At 37.0% G+C, this 22,575-nt stretch overlaps 1 protein-coding gene across 1 annotated transcript in view; it reads right to left on the reverse strand.

Moving 5' to 3' along the window:
* Positions 1-15,560: 15,560 nt before the first annotated feature.
* The window catches only part of LOC121871474 (uncharacterized PE-PGRS family protein PE_PGRS10-like), a 93,830-nt gene continuing 86,815 nt past the window's right edge, over positions 15,561-22,575 (reverse strand). Inside the window, exons 11-13 of the mRNA XM_042373822.1 lie at positions 19,270-19,610; positions 17,098-17,197; positions 15,561-16,807 (exon numbers count right to left, since the gene is read on the reverse strand). Coding sequence (XP_042229756.1) covers positions 16,515-16,807; positions 17,098-17,197; positions 19,270-19,610 — 734 coding nt within the window. The 3' untranslated portion in view covers positions 15,561-16,514. The remainder of the gene's footprint in view (positions 16,808-17,097; positions 17,198-19,269; positions 19,611-22,575) is intronic.

Genomic DNA, 22,575 nt, shown 5'->3' on the forward strand with positions numbered 1-22,575 from the left:
TCTAAGTACCAATGTTCCCCCGAGAACAATTTACAATCGTAGGTCAGTAACAAACACACACACACATACACACACACACACACACACACATACACATGATATAGAGCACTTGAATAGTCTCCAAGTCGTTCACCAATACACCCATATCGGAAAAACACTCAGTATAATTTTACCTCCCATTTGGTCCAATTACCGACTGCCCCAGTGGATATTTTTTTTTGTTTCTTCTTCAGGAGATGGTTCTTATGATTACAGTTTCAGATATGGTGAAAAGAAAAACTCAGTAAGGAAGTGAGTATTAGTAACCTGAGTCTTTGTGTTTCTTACTTAATAACTCTTCTATATAACGTTGTAGTGAATCATTTTTAAGTTTAATGGTCTCTTTAATCCCTGTAGTACTTGTATCTCTGAAGGGGATTTCTATTTTCCTTTGATAATGCTACAAGTTTCTATGGTTCTGCTTTAAAAGACTGTCAGGGTTCCACCAACCTGGGGAAAACAAACCGCTGGATATAAAAACACGGATCAACAGCCCTATGTGCTATTACGTCGGAGGCGGTCAGTTAATCACTAGACCACCTCGTTCTGCCATTACAAGCCATTGCCGCCCACTTGGCCGATAGTTATTATAGGTGAATTATCGACTATCGATCTGAACAGCTGTAGATAATGGAACCTCTGCATGTAGGCTATAGCTACGTCAACCTATTAGATCTGTGATATATTGTTCGTGTGTGTGTGTGGTTACTTACGAGAAGTGCGTTGTTTGCAGGTGATGAATGTTTCACTATCCAAAAAATATATATATATATATATATATATATATATATATATATATATATATATATATATATATATATATATATATATATATATATATATATATATATATATATATGCTGGGGAGCACTAACCTTAATATTGATAAGTCACTTGTGTCAGGGGCTCCAGCAGCACCTCGGGAGGGAGACGGGATCAAGTATGCAGCAGGTAATTCCCGATCGGGTCACTTATTGCCCTGAGGGGCTGCAACAGTTAGGTGGACTCCCTGCAGTCTTTGTTGGCTTCAATGATTTAGGGTCTTATATATTTCAAGAGGCAAAAGCGTTATCACTGTTCTACCCAAGAATCTACTGACAGAAACAATACATAATTATGGTTGACGCTCAATTTTTTCACTGACCCAATCAATCTAAACACTGGATTCAGATTTTACCCTTAGCTTCTATTTTATTTATTTTTTGTAAATATCGACATCATTTGACTGCCAACTTTCGATCATAAAATAAAATACCAGTATATGCTCGTGCTGTTGTACTGCATTACAGTACTCAAGTATACCTGTACCGTCTTCTTCTGTGTTCCTCTCCATCTTGCCTTCATAATACCTTCGTAGTTATATTTCCAATTCATGTTTTCGAGGCTTGACTTTTAACATACTATATACTGAAATGATCTTTTACTTTTCACCTTCACGTGTCGTCAGTGCGTATGTCTTCGTGTGTATGATGTGCAATTTTTATTTTATTAATACGTTACATTCACTCAATACTTTGTTGGGTAGGAGTTCCTCCATCCACTTTTTCACCTACTTTGAAGGATTTGTCTTAGGATTTGGAATAAGCCTCTTGAATTAGGATAGAGCTAATGACGTTAAGCGTTGATTCCATAATGTTTGCATTGGTTGCGGGAACTATTTCAACATGGTACACAGAAAGTACATTATAGCAAATAAGTAGACCAATAAAACCAACAGTGCGGGCATAGTCTCACTCCTTGGAAGATAACAGTAAAGAACTGATCCACAGTAATCTTGTTCCTGAAACATCAGCTGACACTCAGCTTCCTTCACGTATACAGAAGTGACAATTTTCTTTTAGGGCAGACGAAGGATGAGATGGTCTTAAACATGGTATATAGAACTGCAGATTACCACACAATTAAGATTTTATATATTTTCAAAATCTTACTTTACCACTTGTGTAGAGGAACCCCTATCTGCAGAATAAAATCATCTGGCGTTAACGAAATAAAATATTAAAAGTGAACAACAATACAAGTGAGAGAATAAACACTTCTCTACACTAAAAACAAGGAGTGACCATTACACAGTATGTAGTTTCCTTTAGCGTTTACAGTGCCTTTTCAGGTCATTGTTTCTTCACGTAATTGTCCTCCCTGTGTGGCTATACTCAGCCCTTAATAGCCATTTCCTCGCTCATTTACAGCTGCCCTACACCACTATCGCCATCCCCATACCCATTAATTCTCTGACGAACCTCGACCTACTCCTGGTTTTATTTTCTTCACAAACACTCCCGAGATAGAGGCGTCTCGCTAGTGTGAGTCCCAGCTGCTCACTTGTCTCTCGAGTGAAGCATGGATATAATCACCTATCTTGACAACACATATATTTTCTCCTCTTGTATATTAATATAATGATAGAAGAGAAGAATTCCACATTTTAGAGATGGATAAGTTACTGTAAACAATTTATACCTCTGGGTACCAGGTTTGAACCGGAGCCACCATGGTTGGTAGTCAGGCTTAAATGCCCTATCTTAACTATTAACTTGTAGCTCAAAGTTCCCCGCCCATCACTGTGGGCCTTAGAGGGTTGGGGTAGCACGCCCACACCCGGGTAACAGACAGCTTTTAATCGGATTCCCAGCCCATCGTGGTCCAGTGGACGAGCTGCCTGAATGTGTTACCATTAAGACAGACAGTTGGCTGACCTACAGTACATCGCCAAATATTTAATGCTTTTTAAGGGTAATTTTATTGTTGTTTTTTCCTGTTTCTTCCTTTGATTGTATTTATATACTTTGTACTTTACTTATTTCAGAATTAAAAAAATAAATAAATTCCTTCGAGTTAGTTTTTCCTCAGGGCAGCCGTGCATGTGTGGCTTTTCAAAATACGTTTGCGGCGGAGAAAGGTTTTACATGCAAACAGCTCGTTAACAATAACTGGGGACTAGCTCATGTATTTTATTTACGGTTAAGGAAATATAACGAATTCAATTTCCAAACGAAAGTAATCTAATATCACCATATTCTGAGGAATTTACTGAGAGTTACTGAATTGTCCGGTTGATAGCTGGAAGAGTGGCAGCCTGGTGTGTGTGTGTGTGTGTGTGTGTGTGTGTGTGTGTGTGTATGTGTGTGTAAAACAGCTTTCATAAGGTCTTGTACTTAATATTGAGGAAGGGATTAGAAAAGATTAATGGAATAACGGATAAATACCTCTGTACATACATACATAAAGGCGAGAAATAAAGTTAAGTAGACAGGTAAATAATCAGGGAGACAATACATATAAAATCAGATCAAACGTGTTTATAAAATACTTACAAATCAGGTCATTCTTTCTCTTTCACTCTGACATCCACGTCGTTGAAACGTATCCCTACGCACCCCCTTTACCACCCTTTACCCCTCCCTCCTCCTCCAAAACAAAAAAAGAATAACGAAAAGAGAGAAAATATATAGAATATGTCTGTGTTGACAATTTCACGACAGAAAATATGCGGGACCAAAATTTTCCTAAATTCTTAGAGCGTAAAATTGGCAAACCTTGCAATGAAGCAGTGAATCTTTTAGGGCACATTTTCCAGTCCTTCAGTTCAACACGGGAAATTGGAGCAGCCAGGCTGGTCAAGTTTATGTTCAGGACTGTCTACGGCAAATTATATAATAGAGACTATATTTTTTTGTTGAGGGGGTTACGAGGTAAAGCGAAGTACCTGTAGTATCAAGATGCCTGGATCCTGGTTACTAGGGTAAAGTTACGCCTGGTTCTTGGTTACCAGAGTACTGGTTCGCCTGCTTCCTGGTAACGAGGAGAAAGTTCCTGGTATGATGTTAGTAAGTGATGTTTGAGTTATTATTTCAGAGGTGACAGCAGAGTTTAAGGTTCCTGTTATAAAGTTAAGAGAATATAAGAGTGAATGTTTCCTTGCTGATGAGAGAACTTTAGTATTAGAAAACTGAGAGGGTGAGAAGTTTCCTCAATTAAAGATGACAAGTGATTTTCAAGATACTTTTAGAAAGTTTAGAGAAAGTGAAAGTACCCGGCCGAGTAAGAGAAATCCCTATACCTGATAGAAACTGACGGTATAAATTTTTGGGGTGTAACTTTATATTTTTTTTCTTCCGATACAACAAAAGATGAAATAAATTACGTTTCTAGAATTTTCACTACAGCAGACAACAAATTTAAATAAACTCATTCTGTTTATTTAAAAATATCCAGATCAAGTCATATACACATTTACAGTATAAAGTCAAGTAAATATACATTATTATAGATATTATAGTTACCTGCTTTTCAGTTAGCTGTTTTTATATATGTAGAGAGGGTGAATATTTATTACACTGTCAGCCCTTTTTACTGACTCTCTGATATATGTATTTCTGAGATTTTTTTCTTCACCATTCTGTCTGTCACTCAGGTTTTCTCTATTTTTTCCCTGCCAACCATCCACCTTCGCTGTTTTTCCCTGCCAACCATCTCACCACGTTGGTTTTTCCTATCAACCATCCATCCTCGTCTTTTTTTCCCTGCCACCATCGTGACTAATATCAGAACTAGCAGGACCAAATGGTCAACTACGCAGTGTGGCAAAATGATTAACTTTTGCAAACAGACAATATTTATTCTTCTATAATTGGTATTTTCAGAGAATAATTCACCCCTTTTATGCCTCCTAACTCGTGCTGTAGGGAATTACATAACTTACATCTTTCTATGAGCTGCACTAGGAGGTGACCTGTATTTGAGCTCTTTGGTGATAGAGAAGAGAGGCAATGGCTAGTCAAACTTTTCCAGGCTGTGCAGATCTACCGTCGACTCGGGGTTCCTACAAGTAATTTTTCAGGCGTTTTTCATTTGGGCGAAAAATTCAGTTTGTCCATCTTTCATTTTAGTTACAGTAAACAGTTTCAGTCAAAGTCATTTTCGCCCAAATTAAACTAAAATTGTCACCCAAATTAACTGATTTTTCGCGCCCAAATGAAAGTTGTTGTTTTGGTTCGCCCAAATGAAATGCGCCCAGTGTTAGATCATTGTTTGACCTAAGACTTAGTGTCAAGTCTCAGGGTTAGTGTCATATCTACAGCTTAGTGCCAGGTCTCAGGCTTAGTGTCAGGTCTAAGAGTTAATGTAAGATTTGAAGGCTAGTGTCAGACACTTAAAATGATATATTAACCAAAGTCCCAAGTGTTAAGTCTTAATTATTAATACTTTGTCTTCTAGCAGAGAAACTAATACCTAATGAACCGAGATAAATTACCTTGAACCAACCAAAATCATTAAAACAACAAAAACTACAACAACAACAACAACCACAACAACAACCACCACCACCACAACAACAACAACAACAACCCAAATCCCTGTCAACAAAAACAAATAATATTTAAACTCCTCTACATGAAGACAAGTCAGATTGCCTTGTTTTATCTACAATTAACTGGGAATTGGATAATATTTATGTGTTAATTAAAGTTCATAAAATAGACAATGTTTATGTTCTATAATAAACAGACCTTGTTCTCTGTATACTAAATTGTCAATGTTGTTTATATAAAAATTCTCCCTCAGTTAATAATAGTACAGTAGTATCAAGTGTACTGGTTCATGACAGCATTTATCTCTTGCTAATTATAATCAGTATGATGTTGAATATGATGATGATGATGGTGATGATGAGGATACTGGTGATAATGATGTATGTAGTAGTGATGATAATGATGGTGATATGTGATGAGTGATGATGATAGTAGTATTGATGATGATGATGATGATGATGATGATGATGATGATGATGGTTGTGATGATAATGAAAATGCTGATAATACCAAATAAATATATCAGACTTTTAAAACACAAATATATTTAAGTAACATTAATCTTAGATTAACTAATTCTTATCCCACTGTCAATAACCTCACTTAATATAATCCAAACATAACTAAATGTAACCCACCATTAACCTAAGTCACCCAACCACTAACTCAACCCAAACCCAACTTTACCTACCTCAAACTTAACCTAACTTGGCTTAATCAATTCAGATATACCTCTAATCTTACCTTACTCAAACTAGCTAGACCTATATAATCAAACTTAATCTAACCTAATCAAATAAGCGGCTTTAGTGTGAGTTATTAAGGTCTGGTTCACCGGAATTCGCCTTGCCCTTTAGTACTGGGTCAATTACACACAAGATAAACACAGATCTCAAGAAGCAACAGGTCTGGGCATTCTGGGTCTTCACAAAGACTCCAACGAAGCGATCACTACATTTCGTCTCTCCAGGGAAATGTTTTATTATTATTATTATTATTATTATTATTATTATTATTATTATTATTATTATTATTATTATTATTATTATTATTATTATTATTATTATTATTATTATTATTATTATTATTATTATTATTATTATTATTATTATTAACGCGCATAATTTTGGATCAATTACACAAGATAATTATACGTACCTGAAGCAATAATTCATAGAAAGACGAATACTAAAAAGAACCAACACCTCTTCTGGGAAATTCGTACTTCAAGGGAGAATCCACCTCGTACTTCTCTCAATTTGTGTCTTCTGCCGCCATAACCTGGGGCTTTGATCAACACTGAGTCCTTACCTTTGTCCGGTAATAAACCAGTCTCTCTTGAGAGGTAAACTGCTTCATGGCGCAAAGAGAGACGTTCAAACGCCAACTAGGAGGTCAGATCACATGGCTTAGTGTTGTTGAGTCTCGTATATTAACACAGGTTGGGTGTAGGGATATGGGGAGAGTAGTGTTGAGTGAGTGTTGACAGTGGAACACAATTTTATTTATTTATTTATTTATTTATCATTATTATTTATTATTATTATTATTATTATTATTATTATTATTATTATTATTATTATTATTATTATTATTATTATTATTATTATTATTATTATTATTATTATTATTATTATTATTATTATTATTATTATTAAATACAACAGGTTTATTATCTTAAATGACCAATTAAAATTCAAGTTTCATTTCTTTACTGATCTGAATTTAGATCTTGCGTATAAAGTATACATACGTTAAGCTTCACTTGGTGTTTGCCGGTAGAGCCTCAAGTTCTTGTAAAAATGTATTAATTACTTATAATTTCTAGAACAAGAATGGGTATTGTTGAAAAATGTACAAAGAGTCTTGAGACTAGGATAAAAGTTTATAGAAGATCTAGTAGAGAAAATCGTTAAACAACTGCGGCTGAAGGAACGAAATATTATTTCACAACGCATCAGACTGGGAAGCCTTTGGACAGGTTGTTTTGCCAGCTTCCGCTTGACACAGTCGACAACAGTGTTGATCCAAGTTGTCTGGGACTCCCGGCTAAAGAATGAAACACAAAATTCTCCGCCAAAGTTACTGGCGGTTGTCTAACATGAAGACGTTTGTTTGTTTAGCTCCGTCCAACATTTTTGTTTATATATTGAGGCATTATTTTCAGGCAATTACTACCATGATATAGCAAGACAAATTATCCACGACATTTGTACATGTGATTTTATATTTTATTCTTATGTTGTTTAGGTATTGTATTGGTGAAGGTTACTTTTGTAGAGTTTTGTTTCAATATATTTTCTATTTTTACGTTATAAGCTATGGTCAAAAATATATCTATATATCTATCTTTGTTGATTCATATAATATAGTAGTAACGTACAATATATATCCCTCACTTAATAACTGTACGGTGTTCTGTTATGGTTGTAATCTGGTTGGGGTGTTGTGTGTTTGTAAGCTGTATAGTGTTGTTGTGGTTTATAGCTGTATAGTGTTGTGTGGTTGTAAGCTGTGTAGTGTTGTGTGGTTGTAAGTTGTGGGACGTTGTGTGGTTGTGTTGTGGGACGTTGTGTGGTTGTAAGTTGTGGGACGTTGTGTGGTTGTAAGTTGTGGGACGTTGTGTGGTTGTAAGCTATGTGGAGTTAGGTGTTATACTCAGTAAAGATAAGCCACTTTAAGAGAGTGCTCTGTAAGCAAGCAATTAGAACTGAAAATTGCTATAACTACAAACAAATTATTAAGGCTACTACTCTTTATTAAAAAAAAACTGGTGGGGGTTCCCGGTAAGCAAACGAAATTATAGACCTGTAATGTAGCTAAAACTGGCTTTTAGTGGGGTAGTTACGTCATAATTTTGTGTGGGCATATTAAATAAAAGTATTACTTATATGTGAGAAAGTTTGGATTTTGATTAGTTTCGTAAGTGTTGTTTCTGTGTTTGTGTATAATTGATAAAAAAAACGTGTTTAGAGGGATTATTATATTTGTTTATGTGAGCTGAAGGTATTGATTCATTATGGGTGTAAATAATGCATAACAAATCGATTTATTAATAGGCTACTATAGTTATTTATCGAGCTGAGAGTACGTGTAATGGGCAAAGTTTAGGGGGGGGGGTGTTATTATTACAGCGTTGGTGTGTAATGAACGATAAATCCATAACTAGTTGCTATAGTTGTTTAATTAAGCTGAGGTTGTGTGTTATGATAAGAGGAGTTTTGTGTTTGTGTTCTCTTGGCAGCCTGTGTAGGGTCTTACAGCCTTCCCTATTAAGGTTCGCCTCTCTCTATACCCCCAGGGACTTGGCTTACTGTCATCTCTCAAAGGAATTCACCAGCCGAGCCAGCGGAGTCAGATATGTTGGGCCCCTAAAGCCAGAGAGAGAGAGAGAGAGAGAGAGAGAGAGAGAGAAAAAAAAAGAGAGAGAGAGAGAGAGAGAGAGAGAGAGAGAGAGAGAGAGAGAGAGAGAGAGAGAGAGAGAGATGATTTTTGGGTGTTACGCTAATATTTGATGTTGGAACAAATCTGTGAGAATTATGTACATATACACTAAGTCAGCAATGTGTGACCCTGTATCTTTTTATAGGCTGAGAATGGAAAGGAAAATACCCAACCTTGTATGGAACACAAACACACACACACACACACACACACACACACACACACACACACACACACACACACACACACACACACAGCTAATGTACTCGTATTTTCATTATCATTTCAGTGGAGAGGAGTGGCGAGAAAAGGTTTATAGTTGCTACTCTGGACCCCACACACACACTGACAGCTTCCATTGTATCCACACATTCCCAGCACAAACCGTTTTCAGAGATGTCCAAGTAAAGAGTAAAATATGTGCTCATGTTTTATTCACTTTTATATTTAAGGTCATTGTATGTGCGTTTAGTGGTGTGTTTTTATGTGTGTATGTATGTGTGTGTGTGTGTGTGTGTGTGTTGATAAAGTGACTGTGTGTGGCTATCGCATTTCTCTCTTTAACCATTTATATAACCGAAACAAGAAGCAAAATACACAACAACAACAACCAAAAGAAGTGCAACAGCAAAAAACAAGAAAAACAACAACAACAAGAACGACAACAACAAACAAGTAACAACCACAAAAACAAGAACAACGATAACAAGAAGAAGAAGAAAATGGGACAACAATAACAAGTGAGGAAAAAAAGTAACAGAAAAATAACTACATACGTTTGAGAAGAAGAAAACGTGGGAGGAACAATAGCTTAAACAACAAATGAAGACAAAAACATAAAAAGAAAACGCTAAGACATATTTACCTGACTTAGATAAACTCAAACAACTAAACAACCCGGAAATATATAAAACAAGTAAGACTATCAAAATATATTCTCTGACATTTCCACCTACTAAAGACTGAAAGTATGTTTTGATCTGAGGAGGCTACATGGGATAAATATATAAGCTATGTGATGTATCTAATATATTAATTATTTATGCGATTCGGAGTATATAGGAAAAAGAGGATACTGAATATGTTACTTTATATAACCATCTCACTCAAAAAATTATAAATAGAGAGGGAAAATCACCACATTCACTTTACGCCACGAATCATAAGTCAGAACGATCCCTCTCTCCTTCCTCCCCCTTCTCTCTCGCTGAGTAAGGAAAAAACATCACTTCAGTGTATAAAAGTGACACATGGGGTCCATTATGGATTAAATATATGTTTCAATAAATCTCAGTACTGTAAGTGATGGTGGGAAGACAGGAAGAAATGTTGGAATATTAACGCGGGAATATTAATGTAAGAGAAGGTGGTATTAAACCGTGTGAAGGTCAGGTTATGAGACTTAATAACATGGGAGAATAAGTCTGAATGTAGTAGAGGTTTATGGTAGTTTACTTCCTTGTTTACCTTTCCCGTCACTAATTAAGTCCAGAGGGCAGGGACTCAGCCTCTCTCCAGCGGCAGTGGTCAGGTAGGAGCTTCTCTACCTCAGACTTCTCTCTATGATTCTCTGTCACTAGTTTATGGCGGCGGATTTGGTTGATGAATTAGATGGTAAACTAAGACTATATGTTCTTGATAAGGGCAATAATATGTGTTTACATCATTTAATAGATAGATAAAATCGAAGTTACAGATAAAAAACAGAGAAATAAAAAATTAGTAGGCCTATAGGTTTATAAAGTAAAATGTCGATATTCAAGTGATGCCATACAGATACGGGTGTAATAGACCAAGTAATAGAATAGAAATAAATTAGTGAAACGGAGAATAAAAAAAAAAATGAAATATCAATCCCCTAAAAATAGATACCCAAACTTTAGCTCTGTTAACCAAAGATGCAAAGAGACGTTCACAGCGGTAAATAAATGGAGCATGAAGATTTTGGAAAGAGGATTAATGACAGTTTCAAGAGAATAATGCAGCAAACTCAGGGAGGAGGTGAGTAAATCTACCAGGGAGGAATTTGTGAAAAATGAAGGTGTACAAGAGGATGATGGTAGGATGTTGGCGACGGGGTGATGAAGTGTGAGAGAGGCGGAGAGAATAGTTTTTGGAGGTGATGGCGGGAGGTGATGGAGTAAAAGAGAGAGAGAGAGAGAGAGAGAGAGAGAGAGAGAGAGAGAGAGAGAGAGAGAGAGAGAGAAAAAAAAAGAGAATAGCTTTTGGAAGTAGCGGAGATGATAGAGTAAAAGAAAGAGAGATTTAAATGAAAGAAAAAAATACTAGGAAACCAAAATAAAAGTGTGAACAATTTAAACATTATAAAATCTAAATAAAATGTAAATAATGAATAATGAAGAACATGGAACAATGAATAAATGGATCACCATAACACCCGCAATAATAATACGTAAAAAAACGGAACGGATAATTCAAAGAGAAGAAAATTAATTCATGAACAAAACAAAACATAGATTGATACACCCATAAGAAAAAAAAAAGGTGAAGGAGTTTATGTATACAAAAGATTACAAGACTATAACAAAAATACTTCAAAATAAAAGAAAAACAATAAATCTAACAATAAAATGGAGATATCAAAATACGCTGGACAGTGAAGGGAGAGAGAGAGGGATTGTTAAAATAAACGGTATGCGAGATAGAAGGATTTAGGGACGAAAGAGAATACTATGAAAAAAAAAAACCTGGAACATAGTGGATTTAGGGACGAAACACAATATAAAAAAAAACTTGGAACATAGAAGATTTTAAGAAACGAAGAAAAGTTTTACGTGTTGGGCCTATAGCTTGTAAAGGATACACTATTTTGGTATGTCTTATTTTCCTCCTCTAACTTCTAAACAGTGCATACATTTGTTTAGTTAAGATAAAGTCCTGGTGAAATTTTGCTGTCACGAAGAAAATTTAGCGTACGGAGCTCTAGAAGTCGCGCGCGCGCACACACACGCACACACACGCACATACATATGGATAGTTATACAATCTCTCTCTTAAGTATACACATAAGAGGTTATTTATTTAAAAAGCTATTTTCCGTATAACCAAATGAATTTAATAGGATGAAAGACACGAGTAGAAAACAAAATTGTCAGAACTTTGGCTTCACTAAAACTAATATACAAGCTGTACCTTTCTATTTGTTCTCTGAATTCAGTATTAAAACATGGACTGTATTTCCACGAATTTCAGGCAATTAAATAAACTATATAGGTATTTGGAATTTGTCGATATTTTATAAATATAATATATCCGTATAGAATTACGATATATATTACAAATTAAATATACAGTTATATATAGACTTTTCGTTAAGAATGTAATCTATACTTAGCCTGTCATCCTGAGCACTCCGATTACCGTGATGGATATATCAGCTTGGCCGTCCAAATTCTCGTTTGTGTTCCAAAGTTCAGGAACTATTTGTTTTTTACAATAATTCCAATCAGATAATTTAAACACCGTAACGATTAGTCAATTGAGTAACTTCGATAATTTTCTTCATGTTAAGGATTTACACAAATAATAAAGTAATGAACGTTGCAGATAAGTTTAATGCCTTGTAAATAAATGTGTTTTATATCTTGCCTGCTATTCGTTAAACGGTAGAAAATTTTAGGAAAATATAGATTATAAAGAAAATTAGTTTTCATGTGATGGTAAACATTTAGCAATTTCTGGTGTTTTTGGAAAATTATGACGGATGATGGTATACGTTGTTAGTTTCACAGCCTTCTTTTGTTCTCTTGGTTATCATGAAAGAAAATTTGGATTTTTTCTTTATTCAATGTTAAAACTGTTTTCCTTTCCGGATATTTCACAAAGAACTATACTGTAGAGATAAGGTTAATCTTATAAACTCCAAAACAAAAGTTTGTTTTTCTTAACATTAAGTTTAACTCAGGAATTTTCTGATAATCTAATTGTTCAGTTTCCTTTCATAATGATTTTGTTTTTCAATTCCCAAGTCCTTAGCTCCTTAACAGTCGTCTTAATGCAGTAGGAACATTTTTACAATAGTTTCTATACAACTTTTCTCAGATGTATTCTTCTCCCACCTTCCGCCCCTTAAGACAAACAATAAAGCCTGTACTAAATTAGATAACATAAGATTTTTCCCTAAGAAGTTAAGGATAAAAAATTGTTCACTCAAGACATAAAAGCATTTTATTGTGTGTGATAAAACCATCATGAACCAGATGCATGACTGGAAAACAGTAGCACAAACATTATTTACAATATAGTACACACTGGGCAGTTTTCTGGGGTCTCACCTTCAGTTGAGATACTGTATATCAGGAGCTAATATAAAAATACTTTATGTTCGTCCTAACTGGTATTGAAATGGGTATAGTATTATGAGAATAACTCCTACCACCTCTAGAAAAATTTGCCGATGGGAAGGCCTCATGAACAAGATTTAGACAAGAAATGACAGTGCAAGGAATTAGAATACAAATTTAATCCATCGTTTGAAAAGTATATATACTATATATATACTTGTATATATATAAATATATATATATATATATATATATATATATATATATATATATATATATATATATATATATATATATATATATATATATATATATATATATATATATATATATATATATATATATATATAAAGGGTGTCCCAGAAAAACGTCCCTGCTTTCCTCCCTCCCTCCAACTCACAGTCTCTCAGGGAGCAGGCAGGGGCAGGCAGGGAGGGAGGGAGGGAGGGACATTTTTCTGGGACACCCTTTATATATATTATTTCGAATATATAGCTACACAAAATATTCAACATATCATATATTTGTACACACAGACAAAACATTCTTAATTATATATATATATATATATATATATATATATATATATATATATATATATATATATATATATATATATATATATATATATATATATATATATATATATATATATATATATATATAGAATCATGGTATCTCTCCTTTCAGTCAGTATGAAAATTCAGGAATTGAGAACTGCACATTAATTGGGACAAGAAGAAATTAAATGTTCGGAATAACTTGCAGGTTTATTACACATGAACGGTGGGTGGGTGGGTGGGTGGGTAGGGTGTGCTAGTAAAAAGGATGAATGAATCTTGGTGATCATATGCATGGGGGAACCTGTTTATGAGCGTCGGTTCATCACAGGTACACGTAACCACCTGCAGGAGCAACTTAGAGGGAGGGCTCGAGTAGGGGCACCATGGGTTCTTCTCCACCCACTCTGCCTGTCCACACACACAGACAGTTAGCTCATTGTTCACCCATGGCTCTCACCCTCACACAAGTCACTGTAGTAAAAAATTGGAAAACTCATCACTCGTAAAGGTGTTGTTGCACTCTGTGTCTGTCAGAGTGTGTGACGTTTCACATTCAGGTTACATATACAGTCTAATTATCAGTCTTAAAGTGTCACTATGATATGAAGGGCCGGTTGTGTCTCCCAGCCCAGGAACTTCATAATAGTACAGTATAAGTGTTTACTGATCACGCTCACCACTTACACTGTCCATTCCTTTCAGGTTTCAGTATATGATACTTTTCATATTATTTCTATCTTTGTTTTTAATATTGGTTCCTAATTTTCACATCCAACTTTTCCAATCCACATGAAATATGTTTTTGGAATAGTAATATTATTATGCACTGAAAAAAAATTTTGATCATAATTTGCCTCCTGGAGGTATTTTAGCCATCTTCTTACATCTAATGGCTGTAAGAATATCCCCATTGGCATAATACAACTTCTGAAATGCCATACACCTTATAAGTTAATCAACAGGTGAGTTTTACAAGGAATGTATCTGATGCTAATTATAATTTTTGATGATAATAATTTCTTGGTACAGTAGTAATATATCACAGGGAAACTAAAATTGTCTATTTGTCCACATTAGAGTGAGATTCTCTGAACATCAGGGTAAGGTCAGGTTAGGTTAGGCTAGTTTGGGTTTTGACGGTAGTCAGTGTTATTATTACCACACACACACACGTGTATATATATATATATATATATATATATATATATATATATATATATATATATATATATATATATATATATATATATATATATATATATATATATTATATACCGCCGTGTGTGTATGTAAAAATAGTTAAGACGTGTTTCCTTTCTGTGTTTGTATTGGAATGTTGAAGATAATTTGTGATTGTTTTAAATAGTTTATTTGCGCTGGGGACAAGAGGTTGTACTTGTCAGAGACTCACATCGGTCAAGTTGAACAGAAAGGGTAAAAGTTGTAAGACTTTTACTTCAAGATATATAGATTTATTATTGTAAGTTCCAAATTCACCATACTAATTGGCCTCTTAAATTCCTGAGTGACGTCATATCCTAAATGCATGGCATTTCACAAAATAATCAGTTATTATTGTGAGCGTTCAGCCTACTCAGAAACTTGCACAATGTGGCTGCGTAAAAGTTCTCAAAACAAACTGCCACTACACAGGATAAGTTGCCAAGTATTAAATTGATTCAAAACTCAACAACACAATAAACCACGAGCAGTTCAGAACATATCCATTTGCATTATTAAAAAAAAAGCCCGCAAAATCCCTCTAGAAATGAAAAAATAAATATTTTCAATCTCTCTCTCTCTCTCTCTCTCTCTCTCTCTCTCTCTCTCTCTCTATATATATATATATATATATATATATATATATATATATATATATATATATATATATATATATATATATGTAAAATATGCAAATAAAGCCAAGTTCATTGTCTTTTATCTCAAGAGAATACAGAAGACTTTTATATGGTACATTGTATACCAAGGAAGTCCAACATTGTTACCCTTAACCCACTATAGGTCCCGTTTCCTCATGATCGAGTGACCAGCAGGATAGGTGTACAGTTTCGGGACCCGTCTTAAACGTGCGCCATCAAATTTCCATATATAAAAAAAAATTACAGGAGGGTTTTATCCATTGTGCTCTAATTCTGTCGTCAGTAAAGACTGGTTCCAGTTATGCAAAGCAGTCCTCCCTTACAGTTACGTATCCCTCTGGTCCAGGAGGTTCTTCAACAGTAACTGGTCCTGGTGGCCACGTTCAGTATCAATTGACCCTCTAGTCCAGGCCAGTTATTGAAGCTTTTCGTCCAGCCGCTCCTCCAGCATCTCCTAGTTCCCCTGATTCAGCAAGTTCCTCAGCAGTTGTTGGTCCCTTTGGTCAAGATGAGCCATCAGGACCTACTAGTTCCTATTGGTCCAAGTTGTCCTTCGGCAATTACTGACCTTTGTGGCCAAGACCAAGTTGTCGGATACAATATATATTCAGCAACAATTTATAAACTCTCACACCAATAAACAGTTAGCGGTCCTTGTGGTCCATAATGGCCTTCAGTTTCAGCAGCCACTGGTCTTTTGCAGACAGCACTGGTCTTCAGCGACTGTTGCCCCCAGTGGGCCACAATGGTCTTCACCAGTCACTAGTCGCGGTGTTCCACACAGGATTGCAGCAATCGAACCCGGTGGTCAGGACAGGTCTTAAGCAACCAATGTCCCAGTGGTTTATAATTGCCTTTTGTAGTAACAGGTCTGTGTGGTACAGGCCAAACTATAACAACCACTGGATAGCGCGATGCGTGGTCCAGGCGGAGGCTTCAGCACCCACTGGTCCCTATAGTGTAGGCCGGCCCTCACAACACACTCACACCTTCGTTACTCCGAGGTCCAGGTGTCTGCGCTCTGTCCTTTCCGACGTTTTCAGGGACAAGAGTCACATGCAGAAGATGGGAGGAGGAGGTGGAAGGCGTGTTGATGAGTCCAGTTGTACTCATCATGCTGGGCACGCCACCCATACCTCCCATGCCACCCATGCCCATCGCTCCTAGGTTAGTTACACCACCCATGCCTCCCACGCCACCAACGGGGACGCCGGTGCGGAAACTGGAACAGGACGTGCTGAGTGTGGAGCCCAGCGGACGCAGTCCTGGAGAAAAGACAATGTCAGAAACATAATCATATTACGCACACACACACACACACACACACACACACACACACACACACAGCCAAAGAGATCACATTTATAACAAAGCTGATAAAGAGATCGTTAATGAGAAAACAAGATCTGTAATTCTGCGACGACAAAACACAAATTTTAAAATAAAATACCCCCTACCCCCACACATACACAACGCCACGCTCCTTTAAAACAAACCTATAGACACCACAAGGCGTCAGGAATACCACACCAAGCGACCCTGCACCACGACCCACCTTCTAGCACGATGTGTCTGCCGGGGTCCTCACCCAGCTGTTGTACCCCTAGGATGGGCAGCGTCGTGCTACCGCCTCGGAAACTCTCCAGCATCTCCCCCTGAAGGTTAAAGACACACATTCTTATTCATATCGTGGTACATTTTTTTTTTATAATACTATAAGTCGCTTAGAATTATAGTTCCCGACACACACACACACACACACACACACACACACACACACACACACACACACACACACACACACACACACACACACACACACTGTATACTCTAATTAGTGGAATATAAACTGCCTCAAGCATGTTTCCTGTATTCTAATGGAAATTATGAAATTGTCTCTGGGGAAGAAAATTTTTTGTTTTATACGGCTTGAGTACACATCAAAATAGACCAGAAGGAAAAAAGAGACGAAGAAAAGATTAAAGAGAAGGAATAATTACAGTCTTGGTAAATGGACCAAGTACAAAGATAATGCAAAGGATTAGAAACATGACGTTCAATTACAAATAAAATGTGTAAAAAAAAAAATATGAGCAAAACATCACCCAACATACAGACCTTTGCCTTTACACAGTCTGGGATTTTGAAGACGTGTAGAATTTTGAGAATGTAGAAAAAGTGTATAGAAACAGTTAATATATCAGAGAACAAGACAAGTGAAATTAGGCGAGAATAATGGAAGATTCAACGTTACAGTAATAATCAGAAAGAGTTAATAAGTCAAAGAACAAGACAAGTGAAATGAGGTGATAATAATGGAAGAATCAACGTTACAGTAATGATTGATGAGAAGAGTGACTGAAAAAGTTGAAAGGAAAAAAGAGAAGATGATTCCTTTGGGATCAGAGTAGACATAGACGTTGACATAGACGGTAAATTATTATCACTGTGCCTCAAACAAGTGAAGTCTTAAAGCGAGAAAAAAAAAGAGTAATTACACTACTCCTCAATTGACAGTTAAAAGAGATATACAACTTTTTGCATGGGTGGAGAGAAGTACGGGAGTGAGTAGGCTGATGGGCTGTTGATATGGACTGGATGCTGGGGGATGGTAAATTTGTCAAAGTGATAAGTGAATAGATAGATAGATAGATAGAAAGACCGATTAGATAGATAGATAGATAGATAGATAGATAGATAGATTGACAGTTTGATAGATAGATAGTTTGATAGATAGATAGATAGATAGATAGATAGATTATGCAGTGATAAATGTTAGGGAGGTTATAGAAAATAAAAGAAATTATTTTTATTAAATACTGTAGGAATCGCCTATTGACTAACTCTTGATACACACACACACACACACACACACACACACACACACGAGTACACACTTGAGAAAAGAACTCCACAAAGAAGAAGAAGAAGAAGATAATAATTTAGCCATTCATTAACTTTCCCACGTTAAGAGTCACAAAGTTATATACGCTCCACCACTTTGTGATATTAACTGGATACTGTTATTGATATTTAGTGTTCTCGTCCAACAAATATTAGAAATCCTATTACAATATAGATGTTTGTAAAATATTAACGCCTCCACTCTACCTTCATGTAACATACAAACAGATTTTCTATTGGTCTATAAAACATTCTGCTGAGATACCCAATCTTCTTGTAATTCTTGTCATGGGCTGAGCCAAGTACTACTTACTGTAGGACCACTCAAAAAAACGAGAAGTCTTTGAGGAGTACTCTTCACTAGCGGCTGAGTGGATACAGCTCTCGTGTCCTAAGTGTTGCCGGTTCGTGCCTGGAGTATCCTAATTTACTCATCAATTAATGCGTCTATATCTTTAAAATTGGGGAAGTGAAAGCGGTCGAGTACAGTGCCAATCACGCTGCCTCCTTGTGTACTGAAGAAAGTTTAGTATGCAGTGTGTTGTATCTGCGCTGCTTCTAACGGATTGTCAGGCCTACGGGGCCAACTGCTACCGGGATTTTCTCATTAGATTATTGGACATCCCCTATTGGCTACCGAACATTCCTTTCCGGCTATCGGGCATTTTTTTTTACTATGAACCGGCCATTCATCACCACTTATCGAAATTCTTTTCCTGGCATTAAAAATTCCTTCCCCATCTACCAGAATTCCCTCACTGGCTACCAGAATGTCCTCACCGACTACCGGCATTTCTTCACCGGCCACCAGGCGGTCACTTACCGGTTTACTTCGTGTACCCAGGAGGGAATCTCTGGAGGTGGTGGTAAGGAGGTCGCCATTACAGGAGCCGAAGGAACCATCATCCACGGCACTCACCATCCCTACCACACCACCGACGCCCACCACACGCCCGACGCCGCCCATCATGACGCCTCCGCCACCACTGCTAATGATGCCACCGCCGCCGCTGATGCCACCGCCGCCGCTGATGCCACCTCCACCGCCACCAACACCACTACCTCCTGCCGCCTCACTACCGCTCCCGCCTCCACCACCACCACCGATGGTGCCCGTACTGCTGCCTGGCGTCTCCGTCGTGTCGGCACCTTTTCTGCTTGAACCTGCAGGAGGGAGTGAAAAGGTTATTTAATAGTAAGCACTGAAGAAAAGATATACTGAAGAACAAAAGACAAAAGAAAGAGAGAAGGAGATAAGAATGGAGAAAACAAGAAACAAAGGTGGAGGAAATAACGAAAGCATGATGAGAAAGAAAAAGAAAGAAAATGAAAAAAGAAAAAATAATAAATAAGGGAAACAGAACAAAAACAACAATGAGATACAAGTAAAAACAATTAGATATACGACATATAACTATATAATCACAACAGGTAACATCTGATACACCTGACCTAAGAACTCACTCACGCCAGGGGACGATCTGATCACCTGACCCTGAACTTTCTCCTTCAGAAATCGATAGAATGACTGTGTGTGTGTGTGTGTGTGTGTGTGTGTGTGTGTGTGTGTGTGATGGTTATAACTTTATGCCGACTCTAAACTCGTTGCGGTCATGCATTACTGAGTTACTGGGTTGTCAGACAGACGGAGAAACAGACAGATTAAATGTTATACCGTTTTCCTGACGTTGGTGTGGAATAATAAAAAAAAAATCTGAGAAGCTTTTTTTTTTGGTCGCTCAATGGATGGAGAGAAGGTGAGAGGGGAGGAGGGGAGGGAGGGGAGGGAGGGAGGTGAGGTGAGGTGGGGAGGGAGGGGAAATAATTGTCTCTAAGATCATATATTTATGTTTATCTGAAAAAAAAAAAAAAAATATTTGTTCGCTTGGTCATATACTTCAGCCACACTACTAAATCGGTAACCACAAACATCAGAAGTAGACGAACAAATACTCGATCAGATCTTGCTAAGGTTTCTGATCATAGTGTCTGGAGGGTTTGAGTCTTTGACCTTTAAACTTATTTCAGCTTAGGTATGTAAAGGTCAACCCTTGTTATCACTCCGGTATTGCGAACACACTTCATTTCGACTTGCTGCTCTGGGAGAAAGACGAAAAATTTAAACTATTTGATACCATGAATTACCTATCCTGTCACCATCTTGAACTATAAGAAAAGTATTAATATTTTCTTATGGTTGATTAATTTGATATTAATAGAGTTGTATCAACATAAAGTACCTGGACATCTGGCAGTAATTTAAACAGACCGTCATGTAAAAGTCATTGTGATATATTGAGTCATTGTGAGTTATTGTGTTATTGTGAGTTATTGTGTTATTGTGAGTTATTGTGTTATTGTGAGTTATTGTGTTATTGTGAGGTATTGTGTTATTGTGAGTTAATGTGTTATTGTGAGTTATTGTGTTATTGTGAGTTATTGTGTCATTGTGAGTTATTGTGTCATTGTGAGTTATTGTGTTATTGTGAGTTATTGTGTTATTGTGAGCTATTGTGTTATTGTGAGGTATTGTGTCATTGTGAGTTATTGTGTTATTGTGAGGTATTATGAATCACTGTAAGTTACCTTATAGGGGAGGATAGGGGAGAGGTGTGAGGGAATATAGAGTTTGACGTGCATGGAAATAGACGGATATATGTGTGTGTGTTTTGTAGAGAGGGTGAGGGGGAAAGGAAAGCGGTGTGTGTGTGTGTGCGTGTGCGTGTGCGTGTGCGTGTGCGTGTGTGTGTGTGTGTGTGTGTGTGTGCGCATTTTCTGCGAAGCAACACGATACGATAATCAAAGCATACAGGTATTCATGATGACTACCACACTTCCAAGGATATAAAACACACACACACACACACACACACACACACACACACACACACACACACACACACACACACACACACACACACACACACACAAACAAACTTCCTCGTCTGCACCAACGAATCTCATGACAAATGAATCATAAACATAAGAAGCCCTTGACAACAGACCAGCATGCACAGACCTTCTCAGAACACTTCGTGACTTCCCCCCTCCCACGTATAAAAAACATCTCGCGGTTGACGTTCTCATCACGACATCTTGGCACTGATGGAAAAGTTAATTCTACTAACTGTTGATGTGGGCTCAATCATTCACCGGCACCTTAGATACATGTAATGGTTTTGGTAATGTCAGTAAGGCAAACGATGTCATACTGGACCAAAATAGTTGAATCTCATCCCCCAAATATGACAAAAGGCGTGACCTGGTTCACCAAAACAGTCGAACTTTACTCCTAGGTCGCCTGTGGTGCCAGCTGTGAGAGGGAAGTCCTACCTGCTAGTAGATCGATATCCAGCCAGACTCATCACACAGTCACGGTGAAGTGGGTGACGGTGTTATGGCCAGAACCCAGACACGTACTGTACCTGCCTTGCACCCAATGCTCTCTCTCTCTCTCCCCTTCAGCCTCAGAAGGTCAACGCCGACGAGGAAACATGACTTAAAGCTAAACTCACCACACTGTGTCTAGGCAGCACAAGGTCACACAGGCAAACCCCCACACTAAGGATGATCATTTCCCCCTAAACTAATGTGAAAAAAAATCTCACTGGATAAATTCTCACCATAGGAATACCCATCGAAGAAAAAATATATTTGGACTAATTCTGTTTGTAAACACCTAGCCAGTAAAATGACAAAATCGACAGAAATCCCACCAGTTCATCTATTCCCCAATATCCTGCTCGTTTAGGTAAGATAGCTTAGTTTAAGTTACGCTAGGTTAGGTTAGGTTAGGTTAGGTTAGGTTAGGTTAAGTTAAGTTAAGTACAATCTTATCATAAAACCGAGTAGAGCTTTGATAAAGAATTACAGACCAGCTCACATGTTGTACTGTACCTCAGCACACATACGGCAGAGTTCAGTACAATTACACACGCACAATATACTTAATCTCTATACATTACAGCTCTGTGTAATTCCAGAGTTAAAAGTTTTACCTGAACGTGCAATTTTAGGCCATGGCACACGTGTTTAGTGCAGATGGAAGTTAAAGTTTACGCAGATAATATCACATGTTATTAATCCTTACACAAATGGTCCAGTGAGAGTTGCATGATATTTAGTATGA

This window comes from Homarus americanus, unplaced genomic scaffold, assembly GCF_018991925.1.
Source record: "Homarus americanus isolate GMGI-L3 unplaced genomic scaffold, GMGI_Hamer_2.0 scaffold45698, whole genome shotgun sequence".
NCBI classification, from domain to species: domain Eukaryota; kingdom Metazoa; phylum Arthropoda; class Malacostraca; order Decapoda; family Nephropidae; genus Homarus; species Homarus americanus.